Below are 27028 nucleotides of genomic sequence, written 5' to 3'. Positions count from 1 at the left end.
GTGTGCTATTTCTTCACATCGGCGTTCTTCAAAAACAGTTTCTGAAACTGACGAACGAAAATATAAACGACAAGACTGTTATTTGCGGTGGTCGCGTAAGTAGGACGTAATCGGCGCGTTTACAGAAATGAAAAGACAGGGAAGTCGACATGGAGTGTTCCGGGCAAATCCGATATGTGACGAAACTGAACGACGGACCGATCGGACACCTTTTACTGTGAGACTCACAAGCAGTTACCATAGTTAGCGAAGTGGTTATAGCCAAGCATGAACGTACATCGTTTCCCTTTCAGTTCTTGCTCTAAGGGAGATAAACAGGCTGCTAGCTTGTTGAGTTACAGACTATCTAATACTGAATCAATACGTAAATATACAGTTCTAAAACCGGTACTGTATTTACAAGGTGCAGCCGATATTTTTATATGCCTGTCGTCGATACTTTTCTCGTCGATACGTCGACATGTCGATACTTTCTCTCGATATGTCGATGGCCACCGGTAATGATATCTCTTTGAATATCGATAAATCGAATTCCAATTATGTTAAAAAATGTCGTCAGTCCTACTAGTCAGACAGCAGCTTAAATGAGGGAATGCTAACTACTGTATTATGGAACCAGTCGGTGCTGGCGGCATACCTGGCTACCGGCGCGAGGGACCGCAGCCGCTCCGGCCCCGAGGTGAAGGCTGCGGACGCCGTAGTCGGGTAGTCCATTGAAGGCTCCTTCAGCCGCCGGCACAGCCGCTGCGAGCAATCCACCTGCACAGCAACACGCTGAGTTACGCCAACAGTATTTCCTCCCTCTATTGTACTTTATGGCAAGGGAAATGGTGGGAAAAGCGTTTCTGAAGAACATCAATTAGTTAACACCGAATACATATTTAACTATTTGGAAGTCTTTTCTGATGGTGTCTAGATTGTAGCTTTGGATGGAAACGAAACGTGGGCTATACGTAGTTTAGACAAGAAGGAAATAGAAGCTTTGGAATGTGGTGTTATTCAAGAACCCTAAGCATTATACGGGTAGATTGTGCAACTAATGAGACAGTTGGGGAGAAAATAAATTTGTGGCATAACTTGACTAAAAGAACGGATCAGTTCACAGGACACAAACCGTCAATTTGGTATTGGAAAGAAGTGTGTGTGTAGGGGGGGCGGGGGGGGCGGGAGGGTAAAAATAGAAAAAAATTTAGAGACAGACCGAAAGATGTACACAGTAAGCAGGTTGCAGTAGTTTCTCGCAGATGAAGAGGCTCGCATGGAGTAGCGTGAAGAGCTGCATCAAACCAGTCTTTCGGCTGTGGACCACAACAACAATGACGGGAATGCATCGGTTTACAACAACAATGTAGTTTCATTCCATCGCACTTGAGGTCGACGGTAGGCTGGCGTCAGTAGAAATGTAGCTCTTCAGTTGATTTTTAAAATATTAAAGTAATAAAATACTTACAACTATGGCTGATGAAACAACTTTTCGGGTATGGTTACAGTGGTCGCAGAAGAATTCCATAGGAACGGTGCCTGACACTCTGGTTTTACAATATGGCGCAATACCATACCCAGAAAACCGTCATGTTAACAGACTATGGCGACGAGAGCCTTCTTAGATGTTGTTTCCACACTGAGTATTGAAAGAAAGCCTTTTTGACAAGGTTTGGCTGGAAAACACTTTGGTTATTAGTGATAACAGCGTGTCAAATTGGAAAGGTATCTTAAGTTCAGAGGGAAGAACTTGTTTGTAATGGTATCTGTAGCGTCAGGTAGCGTCGACCCCATCGGAAGGTACGGGAGCAGGTGTAGGCTTTGTAATAGCACAGTAAATGCTGTACTACAATACACGTTTAAAATACACACACAAACACACACACACACACACACACACACACACATACACAGTAATATATAATATATTTTTCTGCCTTTCATCTATCAAATTCTAATTAAGTAATCACGAGCATTTCATATACATAGCAGCTTCTCGTGCAGACATTGAGGGACCAAGGGACGTCGTCCATTCGGCGTGTCATCTCCTGCATTGCGGAATGGGTATGGAGGGCTACGTAAGTGCTTGTGTAAATGTTTTCCTTTTCTTTGTGAGTAAAGTTGTAGTTGCAGACGGCGGCCGGGGTGGCCGAGCGGTTCTAGGCGCTACAGTCTGGAACCACGCGACCGCTAAGGTCGCAGGTTAGAATCCTGCCGCGGGCATGGATGTGTGTGATGTCCTTATGTTAGTTAGGTTTAACTAGTTCTAAGTTCTAGGGGACTGATGACCTCAGAAGTTAAGTCCCATAGTGCTCAGAGCCATTTGAACCATTTGTAGTTGCAAAGTTTATTATTTTGGGGATGCATGTTATTTAAAGTTGAACAGTAACGAAATAGACTTCGTAGTGAGAGAAACAAATGTATGAAAACATTGTTATAATGTCTGTGAGAGAACTACACCGGATAGGCAATGACTTTGCTTATTGTAAAAGTGTTGAGGAATAGTACTGGCTGGCAATTCAGTGATGTGAAAACGTGACATCTGCAAGAATAGCACGGACTGTCGTAATCGCAGTGGCAATATATCAACAAAGGAAGAAGAAATTCATCGCCCTGTGTGACGAGATGGACATTACTCTTATTTTTTTAAATTCTGATTTCAAAAAGGCCTCAAACACGGAAAAGTAAGATTCCATAACTCTATGTTTGCAGTATTTTCCTGGTGTCATGACGTTGACTTGATTAAGCAGGATAATTAAACAGTAAAATTCCGACGGCCGCGTTACACCTTGTCGGGTTGGCCGTTCCGACCCCGTCACCCAAACGTGCGAGTTGGAGCAGGGACATATTCAAAAATGTCCCCAACTACACTCATGCTCATAAATTCAGGTTCAAATGGCTCTGAGCACTAAGGGACTCAACTGCTGAGGTCATTAGTCCCCTAGAACTTAGAACTAGTTAAACCTAACTAACCTAAGGACATCACAAACATCCATGCCCGAGGCAGGATTCGAACCTGCGACCGTAGCGGTCTTGCGGTTCCAGACTGCAGTGCCGTTAACCTCACGGCCACTTCGGCCGGCCATAAATTCAGGATAACTGCAGAATGTGGCGCCACACAACGTAGCACTACACAAAACTGGCGCTAATAGCATAGGCGTATAGGGAACACACACGACACAGATCTGTAAGTCTACGGCATTGGTGATAAGTTGAGAAAACCGTCCCGAAACAAATGTGCTACAAAACGCCACTGTTTCCTGCGCATGTGCCCCGACATCAATATGGGTTATGATCACCATGCACACGTACACAGGTTGCACGGCGGGTTGGCATACTCTGGATCAAGTGGTCGAGCAGCGGCTGGGGTATAGCCTCCCATTCCTGCACCAATGCCGGTCGGAGCTCCTGAAGTATCCTAGGGGTTTGAAGACGTGCAGCGATACGTCGACCGAGAGCATCCGAGACGTGCTCGATGGGGTTTAGGTCTGGAGAACAGGCAGGCCACTCCATTCGCCATTCCATCTTCTGTTTCAAGGTACTCCTCCACGATGGCAGTCAGTGGGGCCGTGCGTTATCATCCGTCAGGAGGAAGGTGGGACCCACTGGACGCCTGAAAAGGCGGACATACTGGTGCAAAATGACGTCCCAGTACACCTGACCTGTTACAGTTCCTCTGTCGAAGACATGCAGGAGTGTACGTGCACCAATCATAATACCACCCCACAGCATCAAACCACGGCCTCCATACAGGCCCGTTTGAAGGACATTAAGGGGTTGTTATTTGGTTCCTGGTTCACGCCAGATGAAAATCCGGCGAAAATCACTGTTCAGACTATACCTGGACTCGAGCATGAACATAACCTGGGACCACTGTCCCAATGACCATGTACTGTGTTCTTGTCACCAGGCTGTACGGGCTCCCCTGTGACCAGGGGTCAATGGAATGCACCTTGCAGGTCTCCAGGCGAATAAACCATGTCTGTTCAGTCCACGGCATGCTGTGTGTCTGGAGACAACTGTTCCAGTGACTGCGGTAAGGTCCCGAGCAAGGCTACCTGCAGTACTCCGTGGCCGTCTGCGGGCGCTGATTGTGAGATATCGGTTTTATTGTGGTGTTGTACACAGTGGAAGTTCCGTACTGTAGCGCCTAGACACGTTTCCTGTCTGCTGGAATTGTTGTGGCACACGGAGGGCCCGTGCTACGACCTGCTGTGTTTGACCAGACTCCAGTCGCCCTAGTATTCTACCCCTCATAACGTCATCAATATGTGTTCTTTGAGCCATTTTTAACACACAGTCACCATTAGCACATCTGAAAACGTCTACACACTTACTCGCTGCACCGCACTCTGACATGCACCAACACACCTCTGCGTATGTGGACTGCTGCCAGCGCCACCGTGCGACGACCGCAGGTCAAATGCACCGCATATTCATACCCCGAGGTGATTTAAGCCCGCAAACCGCTCACCAGATCGATGTTTCACCATGTATCGGCATTATCCATAATTTATGAGACTGGGTGTAGATTCATATACTACAATACAACAGGGTAGAACGATGCTCCAGGCCCACGTCCAGGAAGCAGGATGGGTATCGAGCCCTCGGTCCTCGGCGGCGGTGCAGTATCGAGATCCCGGCCACGGCCGTAAACCACGCAACGTAACGGTCTCACTGGCCAGGCTACTGAATGGCGACACAGCCGTACCTCGTTGCCACACGATCCCCTCCAAACAGCTAGACTTCCTCCAGCATCTGTCTGTACTCCTATGCTTTGTATTACAGTCACTGTGCAGTAGTTGCTGTCTCGTTACATCTTCCTTCACAGCAGTTGTATACCATACATCTACATCATCCACATCCTTACTTCTCAAGCCGCCTTGCGGTGTGTGGCGTACTTTATGCACCCCTGTTGCTTTCCCATTTCTTGTTCCACCCGTGAATGGCACGTGGGAACATACATCGTGTTAGAACATTATGAATTACCTCGAAGGAAACGGTCTATTGACACACAGTCAACACACATGGTTCTCGTGAAAGACAACTAGCTCTTTACTCGCACTAAGTGTTGAGTTCTATTGACAACGGATTTCAAAAGGATTCTTTATTTCTGGATTTCCGGAAGGCTTTTGACACTGTACCATACAAGCAGCCTCTAGTGATATTGCGTGCTTACTGAATATCGTCTCAGTTACGTGATGCCGGCCGGAGTAGCCGTGCGGTTCTGGGCGCTACAGTCTGGAGCCGAGCGACCGCTAAGGTAGCAGGTTCGAATCCTGCCTCGGGCATGGATGTGTGTGATGTCCTTAGGTTAGTTAGGTTTAATTAGTTCTAAGTTCTAGGCGACTGATAACCTCAGAAGTTAAGTCGCATAGTGCTCAGAGCCATTTGAACCATTATTTGAGTTACGTGATTTCCTGTCAGAGAGATCACATTTCATAGCAATTGCCAGAAAGTCGTCGAGTAAAACAGAAGCAATTTCTTGCGTTCCCCCAGGTAGTGTTATAGGCCCTTTGCTGTTCCTTATCTATGTAAACGATTTGGGAGACAATCGGAGCAGCCGTCTCAGGTTGTTTGCAGATGATGCTGTCGTTTATCGACTAGTAAAATCATCATAAGATCAAAACAATTTAGGAAAGATATCAGCATGGTCCTAAAATTGTCAGTTACTTTAACTAATGAAAAGTGTGAGGTCATCCACATGAGTGCTAAAAAGAATCCGTTAAGTTTCGGTTAGACATTATCAAATCTAAAGGCCGTAAATTCAACTAAATAACCAGAAATTACAATAACGAAGGACTTAAATTGGAAGAAACGCATAGAAAATGTTGTGCGGAAGGCTAACGGCAGACTGCCTTTTATTAGCAGGACCCTTAGAAATTGTAACAGATCTACTAAGGAGACTGCCTACACTACGCTTGTCCGTCCTCTTTTAGACTACTGCTGTGCGGTGTGGCATCCGTACCAGATAGGACTCACGAAGCATATCGAAAAAGTTAAAAGAAAAGCGACAAGTTTTGTATTATCGCGTAATAGGGGAGAGAGTGTAAGTGACATGATACAGGATTTAGGATGGACATCATTAAAAGTAAGGCGTTTTTTCTTGCGGAGGAATCTTCTCACGAAATTCCAATCACCAACTTTGTCCTCTGCAATTGGAGACAACGTGGTGTCGAGTGTAGACTCCCGACGAAAGCTAGCACCGTGAGCAATCCTTACCAGATTGGATTGACGGAGTGCATCAAAAAAGTTAAAAGAAGGGCAACAAGTTTTGTATTATCGCGAAATAGGGGAGAGAGTGTAAGTGACATGATACAGGATTTAGCATGGACATCATAAAATGTACGGCGTTTTTTCTTGCGGAGGAATCTTCTCACTAAATTCCAATCACCATCTTTCTCCTCTGCAATTGGAGACAACGTGGTGTCGAGTGTAGACTCCTGACGAAAGCTGGCACCGTGTGGCATCCTTACCAGATAGGACTGACGGAGAACATGGAAAAAGTTAAAAGAAGGGCAACAAGTTTTGTATTATCGCGTAATAGGGGAGAGAGTGTAAGTGACATGATACATGATTTAGGATGGACATCATTAAAAGTAAGGCGTTTTTTCTTGCGGAGGAATCTTCACACGAAATTCCAACCACCAACTTTGTCCTCTGCAATTGGAGACAACGTGGTGTCGAGTGTGGACTCCTGTCGAAAGCTGGCACCGTGTGGCATCCTTACCAGATAGGACTGACGGAGAACATCGAAAAAGTTAAAAGAAGGGCAACAAGTTTTGTATTATCGCGTAATAGGGGAGAGAGTGTAAGTGACATGATACAGGATTTAGGATGGACATCATTAAAAGTAAGGCGTTTTTTCTTGCAGAGGAATCTTCTCACGAAATTCCAATCACCAACTTTCTCCTCTGCCATTGGGGACAACACGGTGTGGAGTGTAGACTCCTGATGAAAGCTAGCCCCATGTGTTAGTAACAAGCATCCCATAGTAACTGCGCCAAGGAAATAAAATACTCTGTTGGCAGTAGTGGCGCCTGAGGATGGCGGAAATGTGCCGCTAAAACAATTCGTGTGACAGAATAAAGACATTCTCAAGATACAGCTATGGTGGTACTTTTTCTCATATATTTCATCAGCTGACGTCCCTCGTTCACGCATTAACGTGGACATTCTTTCCTTATTTGACCGAGCGAGATATCATACAATAAAGGGCACACGAACATCCAAAGTTGTCTCCCAGGTACGAATTTCACGCGGCTACTCACCAGAATGTGGACGCAGTGTGTGCAGATGTAGCCCACCAGGGCGGTGCCCACGAGCCCCACGGCCAGCCCCGCGCTCCGGAAGGCCATCGGCATCGCCAGGATTCCCGTGCCGAGGCTGCACTTGAGGAGGTGCATCAGCGCACCCACGTCCCTGCCACCAAAGGTAATCACTGACTGGGGCGTAATAATAACATAACAACAGTTTACATTAGGAACTCTATTCGTGTAGCGGAGACGGTTCAAATGGTTCAAATGGCTCTGAGCACTATGGGACTTAACATCTGTGGACATCAGTCCCCAAGAACTTAGAACTGCTTAAACCTAACTAACCCAAGGACATCACACACATCCATGCCCGAGGCAGGATTCGAACCTGCGACCGTAGCGGTCACGCGGTTCCAGACTGAAGCGCCTAGAACCGCATGGCCACACCGGCCGGCTAGCGGAGACGCAGTTACTGTAATTTTGAATGGAAACAAGTCTCCAAAGACACTATTTTCGAGATAAAGCACCATTAGGCTAATAGGAAAATAGGATCGCGATGAGTGTGGCTGTGTCTCACCGTGAGCATTTGTCCATAACGTGACATCTCGAATGGAGTTCACACTGCAGCGTCACTGCCAGCACAGGTGGTCCAGCGTGATCAACTTAGTGACCAGAGGAAGATTTTACATGTAAACGCAAGCCCCCTCCAAAACTCAACAAATACAATACAAACTTCGAGAGAGATTGAGGTTGATTCAGCTGCCCCTACTGATGTCGTTTTGTGCAACCTGCAATGACATACGTGGCCTTCGAAGCAACGCGCGAACTTTTGAAATTCTCTCGCTCGCTACGCTCAAACAATTAGTCATACAGAAAAAATGAAAAGGACCAATTTGTAGGAAATTTAATGCAGCTTGATTTTCTACTGAGATACGTTTTCGCTAGAGGCCGTAGTTCTGTAGTTACTTAAGAAAACTTATAAAAATGACGGTCAAACGCACCCACACTCCCAGTCTCAGCACCCATCGGACAGGATTTCTATTGAAACTTCCTGTGAGATTAAAACTGTGGGCCAGGCCGAGACTCGAACTTGGACCTTTGCCTTCCGCTGGCAAGTGCTCAACCGACTGAGCTAGCCAAGCACGACTCACGCCCCTTCCACACAGCTTTAATGTGCCACGAAGTTTCATATCAGCGCGCACTCCGCTGTAGAGTGAAAATTTCATTCTAGGATTTCTATTACTTTGTTTATGGCACTCCCTGCAAACACTGTACAAAAATTTGTGACCGTACGAATTGTTTCCCACGTTCGAACTTTTGTGGTCTTTATTGACTGTTCCTATTGGACCAGTGGCTTACTTAAGCGCTTATAAATGTAATATTGGCGTTTGTGTGGATTTTATTTAACAATTTTGTGAATTTCAACGCCATACAATAAAGAGTTACATCGATTTATTCATCAGGTCCTCTGATTACGAAACCACTTTCTTTGTAAGAGTTAAGTTTGAATCGAATTGTCAACGTAATTACTTTTAGCGTAACGTTTACAAAAGTCATTTTTCTTTTATTATCCTCAAGCGAACGTTTAAATTAATAAGGTTAACGAAATGCTGGTGGCGTTATAGCCAAATCAACAGAGATTTAAAAAAAAGCTCGAATATAGGTAATACTTCGACTAGTCATGTTTTTCTTGAATAACTCGAAATCGTGTCCTCCAACGAAAATATATCCCAGTACAGAATTTAACTACATTTCATTTCCTACAAAACGTCCTTTCAGTTTCTTCTGTGGGACAAATAGTATGCGCGTAGAGAGCGAGAGAATACCAAATCTCACGCGTCGTTTTCGAAAACAAGAATAGCATTGCTGGTTACATAAAACATCAGCAGGGACAGCTTAATGACCCTGTATACTCGCCTCTTGGGAAGGCATTGCTAATTACGCATACAAAATTTTTTTTCGTGATTTTCTTTAGATTTCTGTTCTTTTTCTTTTGCTCATATGGGCATTTCTAAGTGCGATTATGTAACATTTTACTGTGGTTTTTAAATGTTAAGATGTAATTGTGATTATTTCGTTTGCCAATAGATAAATATGTTTCTTGCTTTGTACCTGTGGTACAGTTTTCAAAGATCTCTTTTGGAATCTTATTAATTGTGAAAAATGCAGTCAATAACATTTATAAAGATTTATGTAATTTACGATATCGATATAACATCTATAGACAGGGGACAGCGGTAGTGATATCGATAGTCGAAAGGTTGCTGTGTAGTAGAGGGGATGGTGGATGGTGTGTCTGTGAAGCGTGCGCGGAAAAATAGTACTGTGTTTTATGAAAGCATACGTAATTGTATGGACAGTGATACCGAACTATCAGATTGTTAATTCTCTTTACCACTGCGGTATGTACTGCCATCGCCAGCGAACTTTAAGAGCAAATAAACCGGACTGTGAAAGTGCCGCTAACAATACTTTGTCGTGGCCGACACGAACAGTGCTTTTATGCGAATGAACTTTGCTGATATTGGTTTTGGGTGGTGGAACTGTTGTCTATCACATTCTATCAAGCCCTGAAAGTGAAGACTTTAATTAACTGTGCAATATAAATGACTTTCAGTGGCGTCGAAGTTTGAAATGCGTGAACGGAGTGGACATTGTTTACGGTGTGCTTCACACACAAGAACAATTCTATGAACAGTGTATTTATGGCTAAGACTATATGAATGTGACCAACTGTGTAATTATGTACGATAGCGTCACGGACAGTGCATAAAGTGTAAAAACGAGCGATGTCTACGTAATGTATTTTGAAAGGGAAGACATGTCAACAACCATCGTATACTGGCGTCTTGTGGTTTGTTAATCACCACGGGATTAATGATACAGCTGTGCGGGAACTTTATTTGCGTTTCGCCGGAGAATATTAACCACTGGAACTGTCTGTATCCTGCTCTCATCATCGTAACCCGCCGACATCGTGCTGCCCAACGCAACGCTTCGTATGCAACAAAAAGTTAAGAGATTTCGCCGAACGCTATCCCCTGACCTAGAAACTTTCTTTCTCTATTAATAGTATAAGAATTGCAGACTCTATTCAAATAAATTCTTTGTTTAGTTTATGTTTGCTTTCTGCTAACGAAAATAAAATTACAATTATTGAATTAAAAGTTGCCTGGTAGTCTTTGTTGAAACACCAGTAAATATAAACTTCTTCGTCTCATTAGAACTAATTCTCCTTGCATGTCAAAATTATTGTAGTTATTTTATGTAGTTTTATGTATTGTTAAGAGACTAGATATATGACAGTGACTAATAAGAGTATTTTGTCGCGAAATATGGCGACGCGCGAAAATTACGGCGACCGCCATAAGTGCTTGCGTTCTGACCAATAACGTAAAAGCTGCTATTCCCGTATTGGTGCATTTCCTGACGTGAGAGTGAATTATAAATGTCAGCTGTCAAATCACGTAGGAGCTGTTTACCCAGTAATAAAAGTTTTTGATATTGTATTGCTACGAGTCGTAGTATTAAGAGATGTATGGTGAATCCCCCCCACCCAGTGTTCATGCAATTATTAACAGTATTGTGTGTGATTCACGAAATTTTGTCACTTGTTCTAATTCCTTTCATATATTGTCTTAGATGTCTTTGAAGTTTCAGAGAATATATACACAATTTTTCGGATCAGGTTAATTTCAGAGCAGTTTCTCGTGAATATTAGAGTTTTCAGTTCATAAACAAAGTGGGATCGTGACCAGTTGAGAAGTATAACAAAGAGTGTGTTATTCCAACTAGAATTTTGGATGACTTCACAGTTCAGATTTTGATAATTATTTTTCATGTCGGTTGAGGTCATCACACTCTGCATTCATTTATACAACTGGCCATTAAAATTGCTACACCACGAAGATGACGTGCTACAAATGTGAAATTTAATCGATAGGAAGAAGATGCTGTGATATGTAAATGATTAGCTTTTCAGATCATTCACACAAGGTTGGCGCAGGTGGCGACACCTACAACGGGCTGACATGATGAAAGTTTCCAACCGATTTCTCATACACAAACAGCAGTTGACCGGCGTTGTCTGGTGAAACGTTGTTGTGATGCCTCGTGTAAGGAGGAGAAATGCGTACCATCACGTTTCCGACTTTGATAAAGGTCGGATTGTAGCCTATCGCCGTTGCGGTTTATCGTATCGTGACATAGCTGCTCAAGTTGGTCGAGATCCATTGACTGTTAGCAGAATATGGAATCTGTGGGTTCGGGAGGGTAATACGGATCACCGAGCTGGCTCGCAACGGCCTCGTATGACTAGCAGTCGAGATGACAAGCATCTTATCCGCATGGCTGTAACGGATCGTGCAGCCACGTCTCGATCCCTGAGTCAACAGATGGGGACGTTTGCAAGACAACAACCATCTGCACGAACAGTTCGACGACGTTTGCAGCAGCAGGGACTATCAGCTCCGAGACCATGGCTGTATCAGCTCCGAGACCATGGCTGCGGTTACCCTTGACGCTGCATCACAGACAGGAGCGCACTGAGATGGTGTACTCAATCACGAACCTGGGTGCACGAATGGCAAAACGTCACTTTTTCGGATGAATCCAGGTTCTGTTTACAGCATCATGATGGTCGCATCCTTGTTTGGCGACATAGCGGTGAACTCACATTGGAAGCGTGTATTCGTCATCGCCATACTGACGTATCGCCTGGCGTGATGGTATGGGGTGCCATTGGTTACACGTCTCGGTCACCTCTTGTTCGCATTGACGACACTTTGTACAGTGGACGTTACATTTCAGATGTGTTACGACCCGTGGCTCTATCCTTCATTCGATCCCTGCGAAACCCTACATTTCAGCAGGAAAATGCACGACCGCATGTTGCAGGTCCTGTACGGGCCTGTCTGGATACAGTAAATGTTGGAGTGCTGCCCTAGCCAGCATATTCTCCAGATCTCTCACCAACTGAAAACGTCTGGTCAATGGTGGTCGAGCAACTGGCTCGTCACAATACGCCAGTGACTACTCTTGTTGAACTGTGGTATCGTGTTGAAGCTGCGTGTACCTGTACACGCCATCCAAGCTCTGTTTGACTCAATGCCCAGGCGTATCAAGACCATTATTACGGCCAGAGGTGGTTGTTCTGGGTATTGATCTCTTAGGATCTACGCACCCAAACTGCGTGAAAATGTTATCACATGTCACATCTAGTATAATATATTTGACCAATGAATACGTGGTTATCATCTGCATTTCTTCTTGGTGTAGGTAATTTTAATGGACAGTAGTGTATATGAAGCTAGTACATGCATTTTATATATATAGTAATAAATGTGCTCAGTTAAAGAGTAATCGTCTTGTCCAGCTAATTTGCACATTACTGTAGTATTGTGGACGGAAAATAAGAACATCAGTTGTTGTAAAATAATTATTATGTATTTTTTCTTTGGTGAGATGTCGCACGTCCTCTAAGATGACCTCCCTATACGTTTACATGACGCACATAGAGTCTAATCTAACGTAATTTGGTCTATTCCCTACGCAGTTTTTCCGTTGGTGCATAGCAGACGTCTCCCGGCAGCATTGTGACGCAAGGGAGAAGTTCAGTGATCGGACGCTGCAGACCACGATAGCACCGCTGCCTGACTTAGTGTACTTACGATACGGGCCTCTCCACGTGGCGGTGGGCGAACGGGTCGTATTCTTCATCCTGCTTCTCCTTCTCGAACTTCTCCGAGATGGGCAACCTGAAATGTAACACGCCATAAACAAAGCTTGTAGTACCACAATTAAAAGGGTGTAATCGTTCGGACAACATACTGTACATGTCTACCTCAATAACTCCACCTCATGGCGTATCCAGTGGTTATTCATTTATGCTATAAAGACTTAGGAAATAATTATGGGAGTAATTAGGGGAGTATTCCACTTCAAACACCTCTGACACAATAGTTCAGTATCATTAAGTGTGATACTACATACGAGTATCTTGGACTAACACTCGATTAAAAACTAATCGGAATCACTACATGCTACCCACTCAAGATAAAATCCTCTACAGAGAGAAGCTACTGACGCTGTTAACAATTTGGATCTAGGAGTGTAATGAGGTGTAAGGTGGCGCTTCCGCGAAGGGGGTCAGAACGGCGACGCCCAGCCTTGACATCACGCGGTTTTCTTATGGGTGGTCAAGGAAAACATTTCAGACACACACCCACTCAGAATCTACCCTAAAAACCTCAGTAACTCGCATAAAGGGCGTCAATAAAACCACCCCATTTCTTTGGGTGTTTATTTACATAAATTTCGCAGTTGAAAGCGACAGTGCGATGTGCAACTGGATGGTGTTCTTGACAATCGTTGACATTGCTTCCCCCCCCCTCCCCCGCAAACCATTCAGCCATTCTACAATGATATTGTGAGTTGTGAGGCAGCAAACTCACTGAAGCTGATTACACCCCTTTGGATTGTAGTGCGACCGCAATTTTTTCTTTGGTATTCAGGGTAGAAATAATAGGGAGCGGCGATATTTGAACGTAATCCGAGGCAGCAAAGGTTTATTCCTTTTCAGCCCTTCTATTTTGCGCCCTTCTGTGTCGTGATAATGGGGGGGGGGGGGGGGGGGACCCCCAGTTCAACAGCATTCTCGGCGCCACCCACTCTCCTTTGTTGGGTTTTGTGTTGGCAGAAGAGCCAACACCGTGTTACTAGAGGAGGCCGAAATGCACGCGTTTTAGCTCACGCAGGCTGGCGTGTGTAGGGAAGAAGTACACAGACGTGAGGTCTGGAACATGACAAGGAATGAGAATTCAGAAAGCGGACGTAATTAGTTTGATACTTAACTTTAATCCATTAACGATGAACGTCGTTCTTGACGGTACATGATTCACAATATTATCTGTTCAGAATACATTATTGAAGATAGTACTTGTAGTAACCGAATATGGCGCCTTGTTAGGTCGTAGTAAATGACGTAGCTGAAGGCTATGCTAAACTGTCGCCTCTGCAAATGAGAGCGTATGTAGACAGTGAAGCATCGCTAGCAAAGTCGGCTGTACAACTGGGGCGAGTGCCAGGGAGTCTCTCTAGACTAGACCTGCCGTGTGGCGGCGCTCGGTCTGCAATCACTGATAGGGGCGACACGCAGGTCCGACGTATACTAACGGACCGCGGCCGATTTAAAGGCTACCACCTAACAAGTGTGATGTCTGGTGGTGACACCACATTGGGAAATATTTACCCCAGCAGACACAGCCCTTTACCGACTGCTAGGCGCCTGCAGGCAGGCAACCCATTCAATGCGGCTTAGATTCCACATGGCTGCAAGTAGGTTCTAGAGCAGCAGTGTAGCGCCACTCAGCTGTAACATGTCGAAGAGGATGCCTACCCTACAGGCAACCTAGGAATCGGTCAAGGGCCTTCTCTGTACAGGATCATATTTGAAACCCTCAACAAAGGTGTGCGGCTGCCACCGATGGTATTGCTGAACTGGGTGGTCTTACTGCCACCCTTTACTTTTTTATTCATGCAATGTCGCGCCACCCCCTGATCATACCACAGGAGACCATGAAACAGGAGGGCTGAATAAGCATAAACAACATCTGGAGCTTTAGAATAATGTTGAGATACTGTCGAATGGTTTTGAATTGTCTCTAGTGGTTCCACCCTGTATAACAAAGCAAATATTGGGTGAGATCACGTTCAATGAAGCCGCAGTCTCAGAATGTCCTTAGAGATGTCTTGAATCGTGTGGAGGAGGGGGAGGGGAAAGGTGTCAGCTATATCAAGGTTGTCAAGAACGTCATACTGTTGCACTCACACTACAAACAGCCGTTTTTTACCCCAAATATGCGTAAAGGAACGCCCCAAGAGAAGGGGTGGTCTCATGGACGCCCTTTATGTCATTTCCTGAGGACTTTCCATGTCGATTCTGAGCGGGACTGAGTCTGCAATGCTTTCCTCGGCCACCCATAAGAAAACCGCGTGACTTCAACGACAGGCATCGCGATTTTGACCTCTACCGGGGAGCCATCAAGAGAAGGAGTGAGATAGTGGTTAAGGTTGTGTGTGACGACCGTCACATCGTGTGGTACGTCCATCGTGGTTTTGAGAAGAACTGTGGTGAAATTTCGTGACCATGTGACCTCATTAACCCACCTTACACAACGCACAAGAACTTCTGCGCTCTGGCCTTTTTTTCGTATGTGTCGACACCTTGCTGTTTGGAGCGTCGCCGAACCCGAGAGTGGCATATCAGAGCGCCACCTTTTAGCACCATTACAGAGGAAGATGGTAGACATCTTTGGAGGTCCAGTGGGAGAAAATGGCAGGGTTTCAAAAAGGTGACCCTTAATTCTTTTGCACGTGAAACATTCTTAATGCCAACTGAGGACTGACAGATCAACAACATAAAGAGATATACTTTGTTTATGCAACTGAAATATGTTTCCCTTTTAGACAACAAAGTAATTTACGTTCAAACGATTACAATAGCTATCAGCCATCTGATATAAAGTAATTTTTATATAATTGCTGTCAAATTAAGTTCTTGGGTATGATACGTCTTGGAACTCAATGAATACGTGATATCGCCCCCATCTCGTGGTCGTGCGGTAGCGTTCTCGCTTCCCACGCTCGGGTTCCCGGGTTCGATTCCCGGCGGGGTCAGGGATTTTCTCTGCCTCGTGATGGCTGGGTATTGTGTGATGTCCTTAGGTTAGTTAGGTTTAAGTAGTTCTAAGTTCTAGGGGACTGATGACCATAGATGTTTAGTCCCATAGTGTTCAGAGCCATTTGAACCATTTTTGAATACGTGATATCAAAATGGCAATTTTCGGATCTTGCCTCCTCTTGGATAGATTTCTCGTGCTCACTATGCAGATGCGCTAACCACTACGACACTCCAGCGCTGTGGCTTCGCAGTAACGGACAATCTCAGCACGTCTCCCTCCTAAACCCAAATTTCTATTCATGCCTCAGCTCACTCTCAATTCACCCCTAAACTCAACCATCACTAGATTGAGCAGTGAGTACAGTCTGTCCAGTTATCCACAGCCACTGTGCCAGGATTTCAAAGTGTTTATTACCCCTGTCTAGTGAACGGGAGACCTGAGGTCGAATCCCGGCCATGGTATAATTTCCATTCGTCACTTCAGTCAGCATATATGCATCATAGATGTTGGAGGCCTCTGCAACCATATAGTTTCATTTGATACTCCACTTGCGACGCACGTGCTCTCATCGTCAAAGTTGGCTGGTTGGTTGATTTGGGGGAAGGAACCAAACAGTGAGGTCATCGGTCCCATCGGATTAGGGAATGAAGGGAAATGAAGTTGACCGTGCCATTTCGAGGAACCCTCCCGGAATTTGTCTGAAGCGATTTAGGTAAATCACGGAAAACCTAAACCAGGATGGCCGGACGCGAGTTTGAACCGTCGTCCCCACGAATGCGGGTCCAGTGTGTTAACCACTGCTCCACCTCGCTCTATGATCGTCAAAGGGCAGCAACAAATACAAGGAAGGGAGACCTGAAGCACAGCATATGCACCAGACTGTTCTTCAGAGAGACATGTCTCAGTAGCATCTTGTTACAAAGCGTTGCACAAACTAAGCTGTAAACGCTAGTATTAACGGAAGTTCATCGACTCAGTAATTCAGATACTGTTGTTCAATGACGGTCCTGCTAGTGCTTACAGAGTCTTTGATTAATAGTGAGACAGATCCTGTGGTTTTCTTTATCCTGATATTTAAGGGTTGCATTTCAGGACACTTAAACTCAGAAGACTGTAAGTTGCAATTGTGAACAATCTTATCATCAAAACCACGTTTGAGTACTCTATACATGCATTGTAGTGTGAACCTTTGCACTGTTCAGTATGAGATAACCGTAGGTTTTCCGTTAGTTTTTATTTATCTGGAAGAAGGTTTCAGTATACTGATTACTTCCCTATTACGAGATGGGTTGGTATAAAAACATAGAGCAAAGAGTTACTTTTGCACCAGCTGCATATCAAACGCCTGTTTTCATTGCGTGGTGATGCTCTTGACATAAATAATGAAATTTTAACAAATGTGAAGTCGATTGGCCACGAGAATTCACGTACCTAAATAAATGCAGCCATCTACGAGGGTAATCCCAAAAGTAAGGACTCCTGTTTTTTTTGTAAGTACATAGATCTGTTTATTTCCACAATGGTTTACATCAGTTTACAGCTTGAACATTTAGCTATTTTTCGACATAATCACCATTTCTGTCGATGCATTTTTGTAGATGCTGTGGCAGTTTTAGTATGCCCATGTCATACCAACTCGCCGCCATGCTGTTCAGAAAGTTATGGACCTCTTCTTTCAGCTCGTCGTCGGAGCTGAATCGCTTTCCGGCCAAATGTTCTTTTAATTTAGGGAACAGGTGATAGTCACTGGGAGCCAAGTCTGGACTATAGGTTGCGTGGGTGATTATGTTCCTCTGAAACTGTTGCAGGGGTGCAACGGTTTGCCGAGCGATGTGTGGACGAACGTTGTCATGGAAAATGTGTATGCCCTTGCTCAACATTCCTCTTCTCCTGTTCAGAATTGCCCGTTTGAGTTTTTTCAGTCTCACAGTACCTGTCAGCGTTAATTGTGGTCCCAGTGCATGCTTTGCTCAACGTTCAACACTGTCTCCCCAGAAATTGACGGTCTACCGCCCCTCCGTTCGTCGTGAATTTCCGTCGGACAAGCTGCAAACTCTCTACACCATTTACAAACATTTTTGACCTCCATGCACGACTCACCATACACTTCCGTCAATTGGCGATGTACACTCCTGGAAATGGAAAAAAGAACACATTGACACCGGTGTGTCAGACCCACCATACTTGCTCCGGACACTGCGAGAGGGCTGTACAAGCAATGATCACACGCACGGCACAGCGGACACACCAGGAACCGCGGTGTTGGCCGTCGAATGGCGCTAGCTGCGCAGCATTTGTGCACCGCCGCCGTCAGTGTCAGCCAGTTTGCCGTGGCATACGGAGCTCCATCGCAGTATTTAACACTGGTAGCATGCCGCGACAGCGTGGACGTGAACCGTATGTGCAGTTGACGGACTTTGAGCGAGGGCGTATAGTGGGAATGCGGGAGGCCGGGTGGACGTACCGCCGAATTGCTCAACACGTGGGGCGTGAGGTCTCCACAGTACATCGATGTCGCCAGTGGTCGGCGGATGGTGCACGTGCCCGTCGACCTGGGACCGGACCGCAGCGACGCACGGATGCACGCCAAGACCGTAGGATCCTACGCAGTGCCGTAGGGGACCGCACCGCCACTTCCCAGCAAATTAGGGACACTGTTGCTCCTGGGGTATCGGCGAGGACCATTCGCAACCGTCTCCATGAAGCTGGGCTACGGTCCCGCACATCGTTAGGCCGTCTTCCGCTCACGCCCCAACATCGTGCAGCCCGCCTCCAGTGGTGTCGCGACAGGCGTGAATGGAGGGACGAATGGAGACGTGTCGTCTTCAGCGATGAGAGTCGCTTCTGCCTTGGTGCCAATGATGGTCGTATGCGTGTTTGGCGCCGTGCAGGCGAGCGCCACAATCAGGACTGCGTACGACCGAGGCACACAGCGCCAACACCCGGCATCATGGTGTGGGGAGCGATCTCCTACACTGGCCGTACACCACTGGTGATCGTCGAGGGGACACTGAATAGTGCACGGTACATCCAAACCGTCATCGAACCCATCGTTCTACCATTCCTAGACCGGCAAGGGAACTTGCTGTTCCAACAGGACAATGCACGTCCGCATGTATCCCGTGCCACCCAACGTGCTCTAGAAGGTGTAAGTCAACTACCCTGGCCAGCAAGATCTCCGGATCTGTCCCCCATTGAGCATGTTTGGGACTGGATGAAGCGTCGTCTCACGCGGTCTGCACGTCCAGCACGAACGCTGGTCCAACTGAGGCGCCAGGTGGAAATGGCATGGCAAGCCGTTTCACAGGACTACATCCAGCATCTCTACGATCGTCTCCATGGGAGAATAGCAGCCTGCATTGCTGCGAAAGGTGGATATACACTGTACTAGTGCCGACATTGTGCATGCTCTGTTGCCTGTGTCTATGTGCCTGTGGTTCTGTCAGTGTGATCATGTGATGTATCTGACCCCAGGAATGTGTCAATAAAGTTTCCCCTTCCTGGGACAATGAATTCACGGTGTTCTTGTTTCAATTTCCAGGAGTGTATTTCAATTGGCGTAGTGCCCTTTGCGTTCTAGAACTGAATAACTGCACGCAATGCGATAACATCCAACGGGAGCTTCGTTCTCAACGGCTGCCAAGCCAAGACTGAGCGCCTCAGCACGGCGTTCGCAAGTTTACACACAGCGCGTGAAGCACTCTTCATAACAGCGAGACCAACTGCCACACAAACAGAGTTCTGTACTTATAAAAGAATGGGAGACCTTACTTTTGGGATTACCCTCGTAATATATAAAAACGAATATTTGTTTGTTCATTTTCTACTCGTTCCTATCCCATTCTTGTAATTATGATGAAAATTTGATGTGCTCACGCCATAAAAGATCTCTGTGTAAGTAAGAATCTTCTGCCATCCAAAGTGTTGGATGAACAGGGGGTGAGGGGGTGAGTAGAAGCGTAACTTAGGAAGGCATGGAGCAATTTCAGTCAAATTTTGTATACGTAGTACTACTTATTCCTATAATAATATTGTGAAGTAATACATACTAACCAAGACTAGCAGTTGGTGTGAACATGAGAAGACCTGAAATGTAAAACTATACAATAACGAATGAAATTAGTATCGTACCCATAGTTTTGGGGGTTTCTAGACTTATTGGTGACAGTCGCAATGACGTTTCATCTTTCAGTTGGCAGCAGGGGTCTGGGGTGCAAACACAGTTGTACATCAGCATATCTCTGTGTGGCCTATAGGTGTTTCTAGCAAACGTGACAGACGCTTCACTTGCTGTCAAGAAAAAAATATTGTGACCGTAGGAAATCACAGGCATACCTATGGCTGTGGATGTAGGATGACAAGGAGTGACTTAAAAGTATAACTTAGGGATACCTGAAGCATTTTCGACCAAATTTCGTAGATTCAGGACTCATTCGCATAAGAATACTGTGCTAGTAAGAGACCTAGAACAATTAAGGGTGGGGCTTGAAGATGAGAAACAGCAGGGAACCGTCACCTTGTTGCACTCGCTGGAAAATGTGTCTAAGGCGCTCAGCCTGACGGGGTTGCCTCCAAACACGTCTCTGACGATTGTCTGGTTGACGGTATATGCGACACTCATCGGTGAAGAGAACGTGATGTCAATTCTATGGAGTTGGCTGGGCCGGTCGTGGGGAGCGATGGCGGTGCCTGAGCGATGTAGTATAAGGTAAAAGCAGCCTCGCGCATATGTACTACTGTTATATCAAGTCCCATGTAAAATGTTTTAAAAAATATCTCTTAATAATAATCTTTCTTATTAAAATTAACTTTTGACAATTATTCATCTCAATTTAAAGAATTTACTAATTTTTTTCCAATTCATGGTCATCCCGATTATTGTAAAGAAAAATCAGTTGTTTCTTTTTATACATGACAATCTATCGGCCAGCATTGCACGGGTTGTGCCAGAAAAATTTCTTATAGGAGCAGATATATACGCGTTATCCGGCAACCTTATTGAGGTACGAATTCTCAATTTATTCAGTATCATGTTTCATGGCCATGACACAGCACTGCTGACGTCCAAATTTACCAGTTTAAATTCACAGTTAATTATTGAAAGGTTATAAGTGAGCCACAATTTTATTGAGAGATTAGTCACATTTTTTTATTGGGAGGTTACGCTGAATGTGAATGATATAAATAATTATAATTTTTACTATTGGGAGGTATTTTTTTCTGTTGGGAGGTTATTACATATTTTTTTCTGTGCGGAGGTTACAAGAACGTGATGCCAATTCTGAGCGGTCCATTCGGCATGTTGTTGGGCCCGTCTGTACCGCGCTGCATGGTGTTGTGGTTCCAAAGATGGACCTCGCCATGGACGTCGGGAGAGAAGTTGCGCATCATGCAGCCCATTGCGCACAGTTTGAGTCGTAACACGACGTCCTGTGGCTGCACGAAAAGGATTATTCAACATGGTGGCGTTGCTGTCAGGATTCCTCCGAGTCATAATCCATAGGTAGCGGTCATCCACTGCAGTAGTAGCCCTTGGGTGGCCTGAGCGAGGCATATCATCGATATTTCCTGTCACTCTGTATCTCCTCCATGTACGAACAACATCGCTTTGGTTCACACCGATACGCCTGGACACTTCCCTTGTTGAGAGCCCTTCCTGGCACAAAGTAACAATGTGGACGCGATCGAACCGCGGTATTGACCGTCTAGGCATGGTTGAACTACAGACAACACGAGCCGTGTACCTCCTTCCTGGTGGAATGACTGGAACTGATTGGCTGTCGGACCCTCTTCATCTAATAGGCGCTACTCATGCATGGTTGTTTACATCTTTGGGTGGCTTTAGTGACATCTCTGAACAGTCAAAGGGACTGTGTCTGTTATACGAGGGGCGTTCAGAAAGTAAGCTCCGATCGGTCGCGAAATGGAAACGACTACGAAAATCCGATAAAGCTTTGCACAGATGTGTTGGGTAGTGTCTCTAGTATAACCCCAGTTAGCATCACGTCGCTCTTCTCATTTCTGAGCTCGCAGTGAGTGCGTAAAGATGTCTAGAAAATAGTGTCTGCCGCCAAGTACGAGGGCCTGGTGAGAAATTTCGCCTGAAGCTATGCAGCTAACATTACATAACTGTCGTGCTGTTTCTTCTTCAAGACAATTCTCAGCCGCATTCTGCAGGGGCAATGAAGATGCTCCTGCATCGTTTTCAAATGTAAATGAAAGATTACCCACAATACAGTCCGCAATTGTCTCCCCCTGAGTTTCCTCTCTGGTCACATGAACCGCTGTCTTTGAAGACAACATTTTGACACAGACAACGAGGTGTAGGCCAGCGTGGAGAATTGGCGGAAAGCACTGGCGGCTGCCTTCTATGATGAGGCTATTGAAAAGTTGGTACAACGCTATGACAAAAGTCTAAGTCAGAACGGCGACTACGTAGAGAAGTAGCTGAAAGGTGTAGCTAATTGTTACAAGTAAAACATTTCTGATGTTCACTGTGGTTTCAATTTGGCAATCAATCGGAGCTTACTTTCTGAACAGGCCTCGTAGAATATCCACAGTCAACGTTCATCTTCAGGAGTTCTGGGAACGGGGATGATGTAAAACTTTTTTTTTAATGTGTGTATGTTAAATGTATGTGAGATACGTAAATGTGTGAAATATATGTGACATACGTGTACCCAGGCGAACCCGCGGGAAATGAGATGGTGCCTCATAGAAATAGAGCATTTCGGGAAACAGCTTCTCCATTGCACAGACTGCAATGGGCAGTTGCAGCACTAACGTCGAGCAGCAGTATTTGAATTCACCAGGCGATACACCACCATTACTTTGTCAGCTTTCAACCTGAGTTGGCCTACAGCCCTGTGAGGCGATGCTGCTGACACACAATTCTGAAGTGCCGGATAGCGCCAACTCGAGTAAAACCGATACGCCATATGACAAGACAGCGGTCATGGCATACGCGGTGATATGATGGCAGCCTGCCGCCGTGGGAGTTGTTTCCGGACGACGTTGGACCCATCACATGCATCGTAGATAAAACGACCTTTCTTTAATTTGTAATTTACGTTATATGTTACACCACCTGTGCCTCATTAGTTCATTTCGTTGTTGTATTTCGCAAGATCTCGGTGTATTTCGAATCACCACATAACACCTTTCGTAATTCTAAAAGCTTTGCTTCATATTACACTGGAATATACCAGTGGCACCTTGGAATAGTATCACTAGAAGATAGGATTTGATCCCCAAACTGGTTGGTGTAAAACAGGAAATAAATGGAATAAAAACAGCCATCAGTTGCGGAAGGTAGTAGTGAAAAGCTCTTGACCTAGGTTTCAACTCATACGAAAGGGCGTTCTTCAGAAGTCTTAATACATTTTACATGCTGATCATGATGTTGCACCACTAGACTTAGTCATAACTAAAATTGACGATCGTAAAAACAGTCGTCTGGCTTTTATGATCGTCAGTTTTAGTTATGATTGAGCCTAGTGGTGGCACATTACGATCAGCATGTAAAACGTAATATGGCTTCTAAACAAAGCCCATTTATATGAGTTGAAACCTAGGTCAAGCTTCTGGCTACTACCTTTCGCAACTCGTGGTTTGTTTTTATGACATTTATTATATTTACACAGTTGCTGCTGCAGCCATGCTTAAGAGTAAAACAGAAAAGCTGTGAAATATCGACAACAGTATCTTTTTGCATAAATAATTGTCCTCTTCATACTGATTTCACAGGCACCGTGTTGCTGCAGCGCCAGTGAGAGACTCACGTGGAGGCGGTGCTGGCCGAGTCTGGAGGCCAACCTGGACCTCTGGACCGATCCAGCGGGGGCAGCTCCAGCAGGGGCAGAGGGCCAGGCTTTCGTGCTGGAGCCTCGTCCAGCTCCAGGCTCTGCTGACGCAGCATCTCGTCCTGCAAAACCAAAACGTGACGTTTGAGCCGTGGTAAAAACTGCTGTTTTGAAGAGCGTGCCGCAGCGCGTAGTGTGAAGCAGTCGCCCTCCGTTTCTGGCGTTGATGCCGCTGTGGCAATCGCAGCTTTGGTGTCTCCCTCTGGTGGGAAAGGGGAAGGGTTGCCTGTTCACCTGCATTTAAGGGGCGCTATGAGCTAGCAAGGGGGCTGCTTGTGTCAGTCTGAGTCAGTCTGAGAGTCAGTGCAGTGGGTCGACAGAGTCAGTCAGAAGGCAGACACTCGCATGTTAGTCATTCGGCTCTAAGTCTCAGTCACTGTTGGGTTGTGGACTGAGTCGGGTTCGTCGTTACTCCGTTGTTGGACGAGTTGGCAGTCAGCAGCGAGTGGTCGCCCGGTCGGGGCTTAGTTCCTGCATCTGAGTCTGCGCGTTAGGCCGCCAGTCTGCTCGAGTTTGCTCAGGCAATGGTCATTGGCGGTTGGATCGATCGGTTGGTCGGTCGCGCACTGAGACACAAGATGACTTGTCCATCTTGAGCGTCGGTGCATGTGAGGTCGCCAAGTGAGTCCAGTGGGCCGCGGCGTATAGTGAGGGGTAGTGACTTCGCGGTCGACACGAGAGCAACAGGAGTCAACCCAGGACATTAGTCGGGCCGGTGCGAGCTGCGACGCCGTGAGACGGGAGATCGCCGCGCCTTCCTGCGTCCGTTGAAGCGGCTGACGTCGGACGGTTCGGAAGAGCGATTTGGGGGTGCTGCGCCAGGTCTTCTCAAGAAATCGCAGTTTATTAGAAGTTAAGTGATTGGTGATATGTTGTTTTATTTACTCTTGTTAAATTCTACTTGATTTCTTGGTGAGGTCACCAGCCGTTTTGCTTTGGGGGTCGTCCCACCATTCTCCTCCGTTTGCCCACCCGCGGCAAGGTGGTTGTTTATAAATTGGGTGATCCTTTCTTCCCTTGTGGAGTAGGGGCGCGTTAGAGCAACCTGCGGTTCGGGTAATCTCCCTATAAATCTACCGTACGTTAGTAGCTGCCTCTGTCATATTTGACGGATTTGGTGTGTTAAAGAATTTATTGTTTGGAGTGTAATGGCCTAATACCTGAAATACACTCCTGGAAATTGAAATAAGAACACCGTGAATTCATTGTCACAGGAAGGGGAAACTTTATTGACACATTCCTGGGGTCAGATACATCACATGATCACACTGACAGAACCACAGGCACATAGACACAGGCAACAGAGCATGCACAATGTCGGCACTAGTACAGTGTATATCCGCCTTTCGCAGCAATGCAGGCTGCTATTCTCCCATGGAGACGATCGTAGAGATGCTGGATGTAGTCCTGTGGAACGGCTTGCCATGCCATTTCCACCTGGCGCCTCAGTTGGACCGGCGTTCGTGCTGGACGTGCAGACCGCGTGAGACGACGCTTCATCCAGTCCCAAACATGCTCAATGGGGGACAGATCCGGAGATCTTGCTGGCCAGGGTAGTTGACTTACACCTTCTAGAGCACGTTCGGTGGCACGGGATACATGCGGACGTGCATTGTCCTGTTGGAACAGCAATTTCCCTTGCCGGTCTAGGAATGGTAGAACGATGGGTTCGATGGCGGTTTGGATGTACCGTGCACTATTCAGTGTCCCCTCGACGATCACCAGTGGTGTACGGCCAGTGTAGGAGATCGCTCCCCACACCATGATGCCGGGTGTTGGCCCTGTGTGCCTCGGTCGTATGCAGTCCTGATTGTGGCGCTCACCTGCACGGCGCCAAACACGCATACGACCATCATTGGCACCAAGGCAGAAGCGACTCTCATCGCTGAAGACGACACGTCTCCATTCGTCCCTCCATTCACGCCTGTCGCGACACCACTGGAGGCGGGCTGCACGATGTTGGGGCGTGAGCGGAAGACGGCCTAACGGTGTGCGGGACCGTAGCCCAGCTTCATGGAGACGGTTGCGAATGGTCCTCGCCGATACCCCAGGAGCAACAGTGTCCCTAATTTGCTGGGAAGTGGCGGTGCGGTCCCCTACGGCACTGCGTAGGATCCTACGGTCTTGGCGTGCATCCGTGCGTCGCTGCGGTCCGGTCCCAGGTCGACGGGCACATGCACCTTCCGCCGACCACTGGCGACAACATCGATGTACTGTGGAGACCTCACGCCCCACGTGTTGAGCAATTCGGCGGTACGTCCACCCGGCCTCCCACATGCCCACTATACGCCCTCGCTCAAAGTCCGTCAACTGCACATACGGTTCACGTCCACGCTGTCGCGGCATGCTACCAGTGTTAAAGACTGCGATGGAGCTCCGTATGCCACGGCAAACTGGCTGACACTGACGGCGGCGGTGCACAAATGCTGCGCAGCTAGCGCCATTCGACGGCCAACACCGCGGTTCCTGGTGTGTTCGCTGTGCCGTGCGTGTGATCATTGCTTGTTCAGCCCTCTCGCAGTGTCCGGAGCAAGTGTGGTGGGTCTGACACACCGGTGTCAATGTGTTCTTTTTTCCATTTCCAGGAGTGTATGTTTTTATCTTTGGAAACTTTGATATTATTGCCTATGATCTTGAGAGGCGGTATCTGTGTACTGTAGAGCATCTTCACTATTGTTTGTACAACCTTGTAGAATTTTATATAAGATTGCATTTCATGGGCTTTTATTTAAATGATCATTTCGGTATATAAAGTTGCCACCCTTTCACCGTCAGACTTTTCTTAGAAGTTAAAATCAAGTTTCACCTACGGTGGCAAGGTTAATATTTTAATTGTTAGTGTTTTGTGCCATTTCCATCCCTCCTACGGGGGGGCTGCATAGTTTGTGTGCTTGTGTAAATTGTTAAAACTCTTAGTTTAAAGTAATCTGGTGTGTTGCAGATTAGCTCCAGTGTAGTCTTTCACACGCTGTTGTGAGCGGTCGTAGCTACGGCTGTGTCAAAAGGTAGCGGCAAGGTTCTCTGTCCGAAGCTCATATAGTCAACTTTCTGCCTCTGAATAAATTGTAACTTGATATTTAGATGGTGTTTTCTGATTATAATTTTAAATGTGTTTCTTTTAAAAAATGCTTTTAGGCACTATTAAAGTGAATAAAATTCCCAAATGTTAAAAGGAATTTGGTTATGATTTCATCAGTTACTCCCTGGCAACTACTTCCATGCTTACATAGTGTGATTAAATGTGTTA

At 46.1% G+C, this 27028-nt stretch overlaps 1 protein-coding gene across 1 annotated transcript in view; it reads right to left on the bottom strand.

The window, feature by feature from the left end:
• LOC126253336 (proton-coupled amino acid transporter-like protein pathetic) overlaps positions 1–27028 on the bottom strand; it is a 114324-nt gene that overhangs the window by 49675 nt on the left and 37621 nt on the right. The window contains exons 2-5 of the mRNA XM_049954601.1: positions 23701–23843; positions 12908–12994; positions 7254–7404; positions 638–759 (exon numbers count right to left, since the gene is read on the bottom strand). Of these exons, the coding sequence (XP_049810558.1) occupies positions 638–759; positions 7254–7404; positions 12908–12994; positions 23701–23837 (497 nt within the window). The 5' untranslated portion in view covers positions 23838–23843. The remainder of the gene's footprint in view (positions 1–637; positions 760–7253; positions 7405–12907; positions 12995–23700; positions 23844–27028) is intronic.

This window comes from Schistocerca nitens, chromosome 4 (genome assembly GCF_023898315.1).
Source record: "Schistocerca nitens isolate TAMUIC-IGC-003100 chromosome 4, iqSchNite1.1, whole genome shotgun sequence".
Classification (NCBI taxonomy): domain Eukaryota; kingdom Metazoa; phylum Arthropoda; class Insecta; order Orthoptera; family Acrididae; genus Schistocerca; species Schistocerca nitens.
Note: the sequence above shows the minus strand (reverse complement) of the source record. Positions and strands in the feature narration are given on the sequence as shown.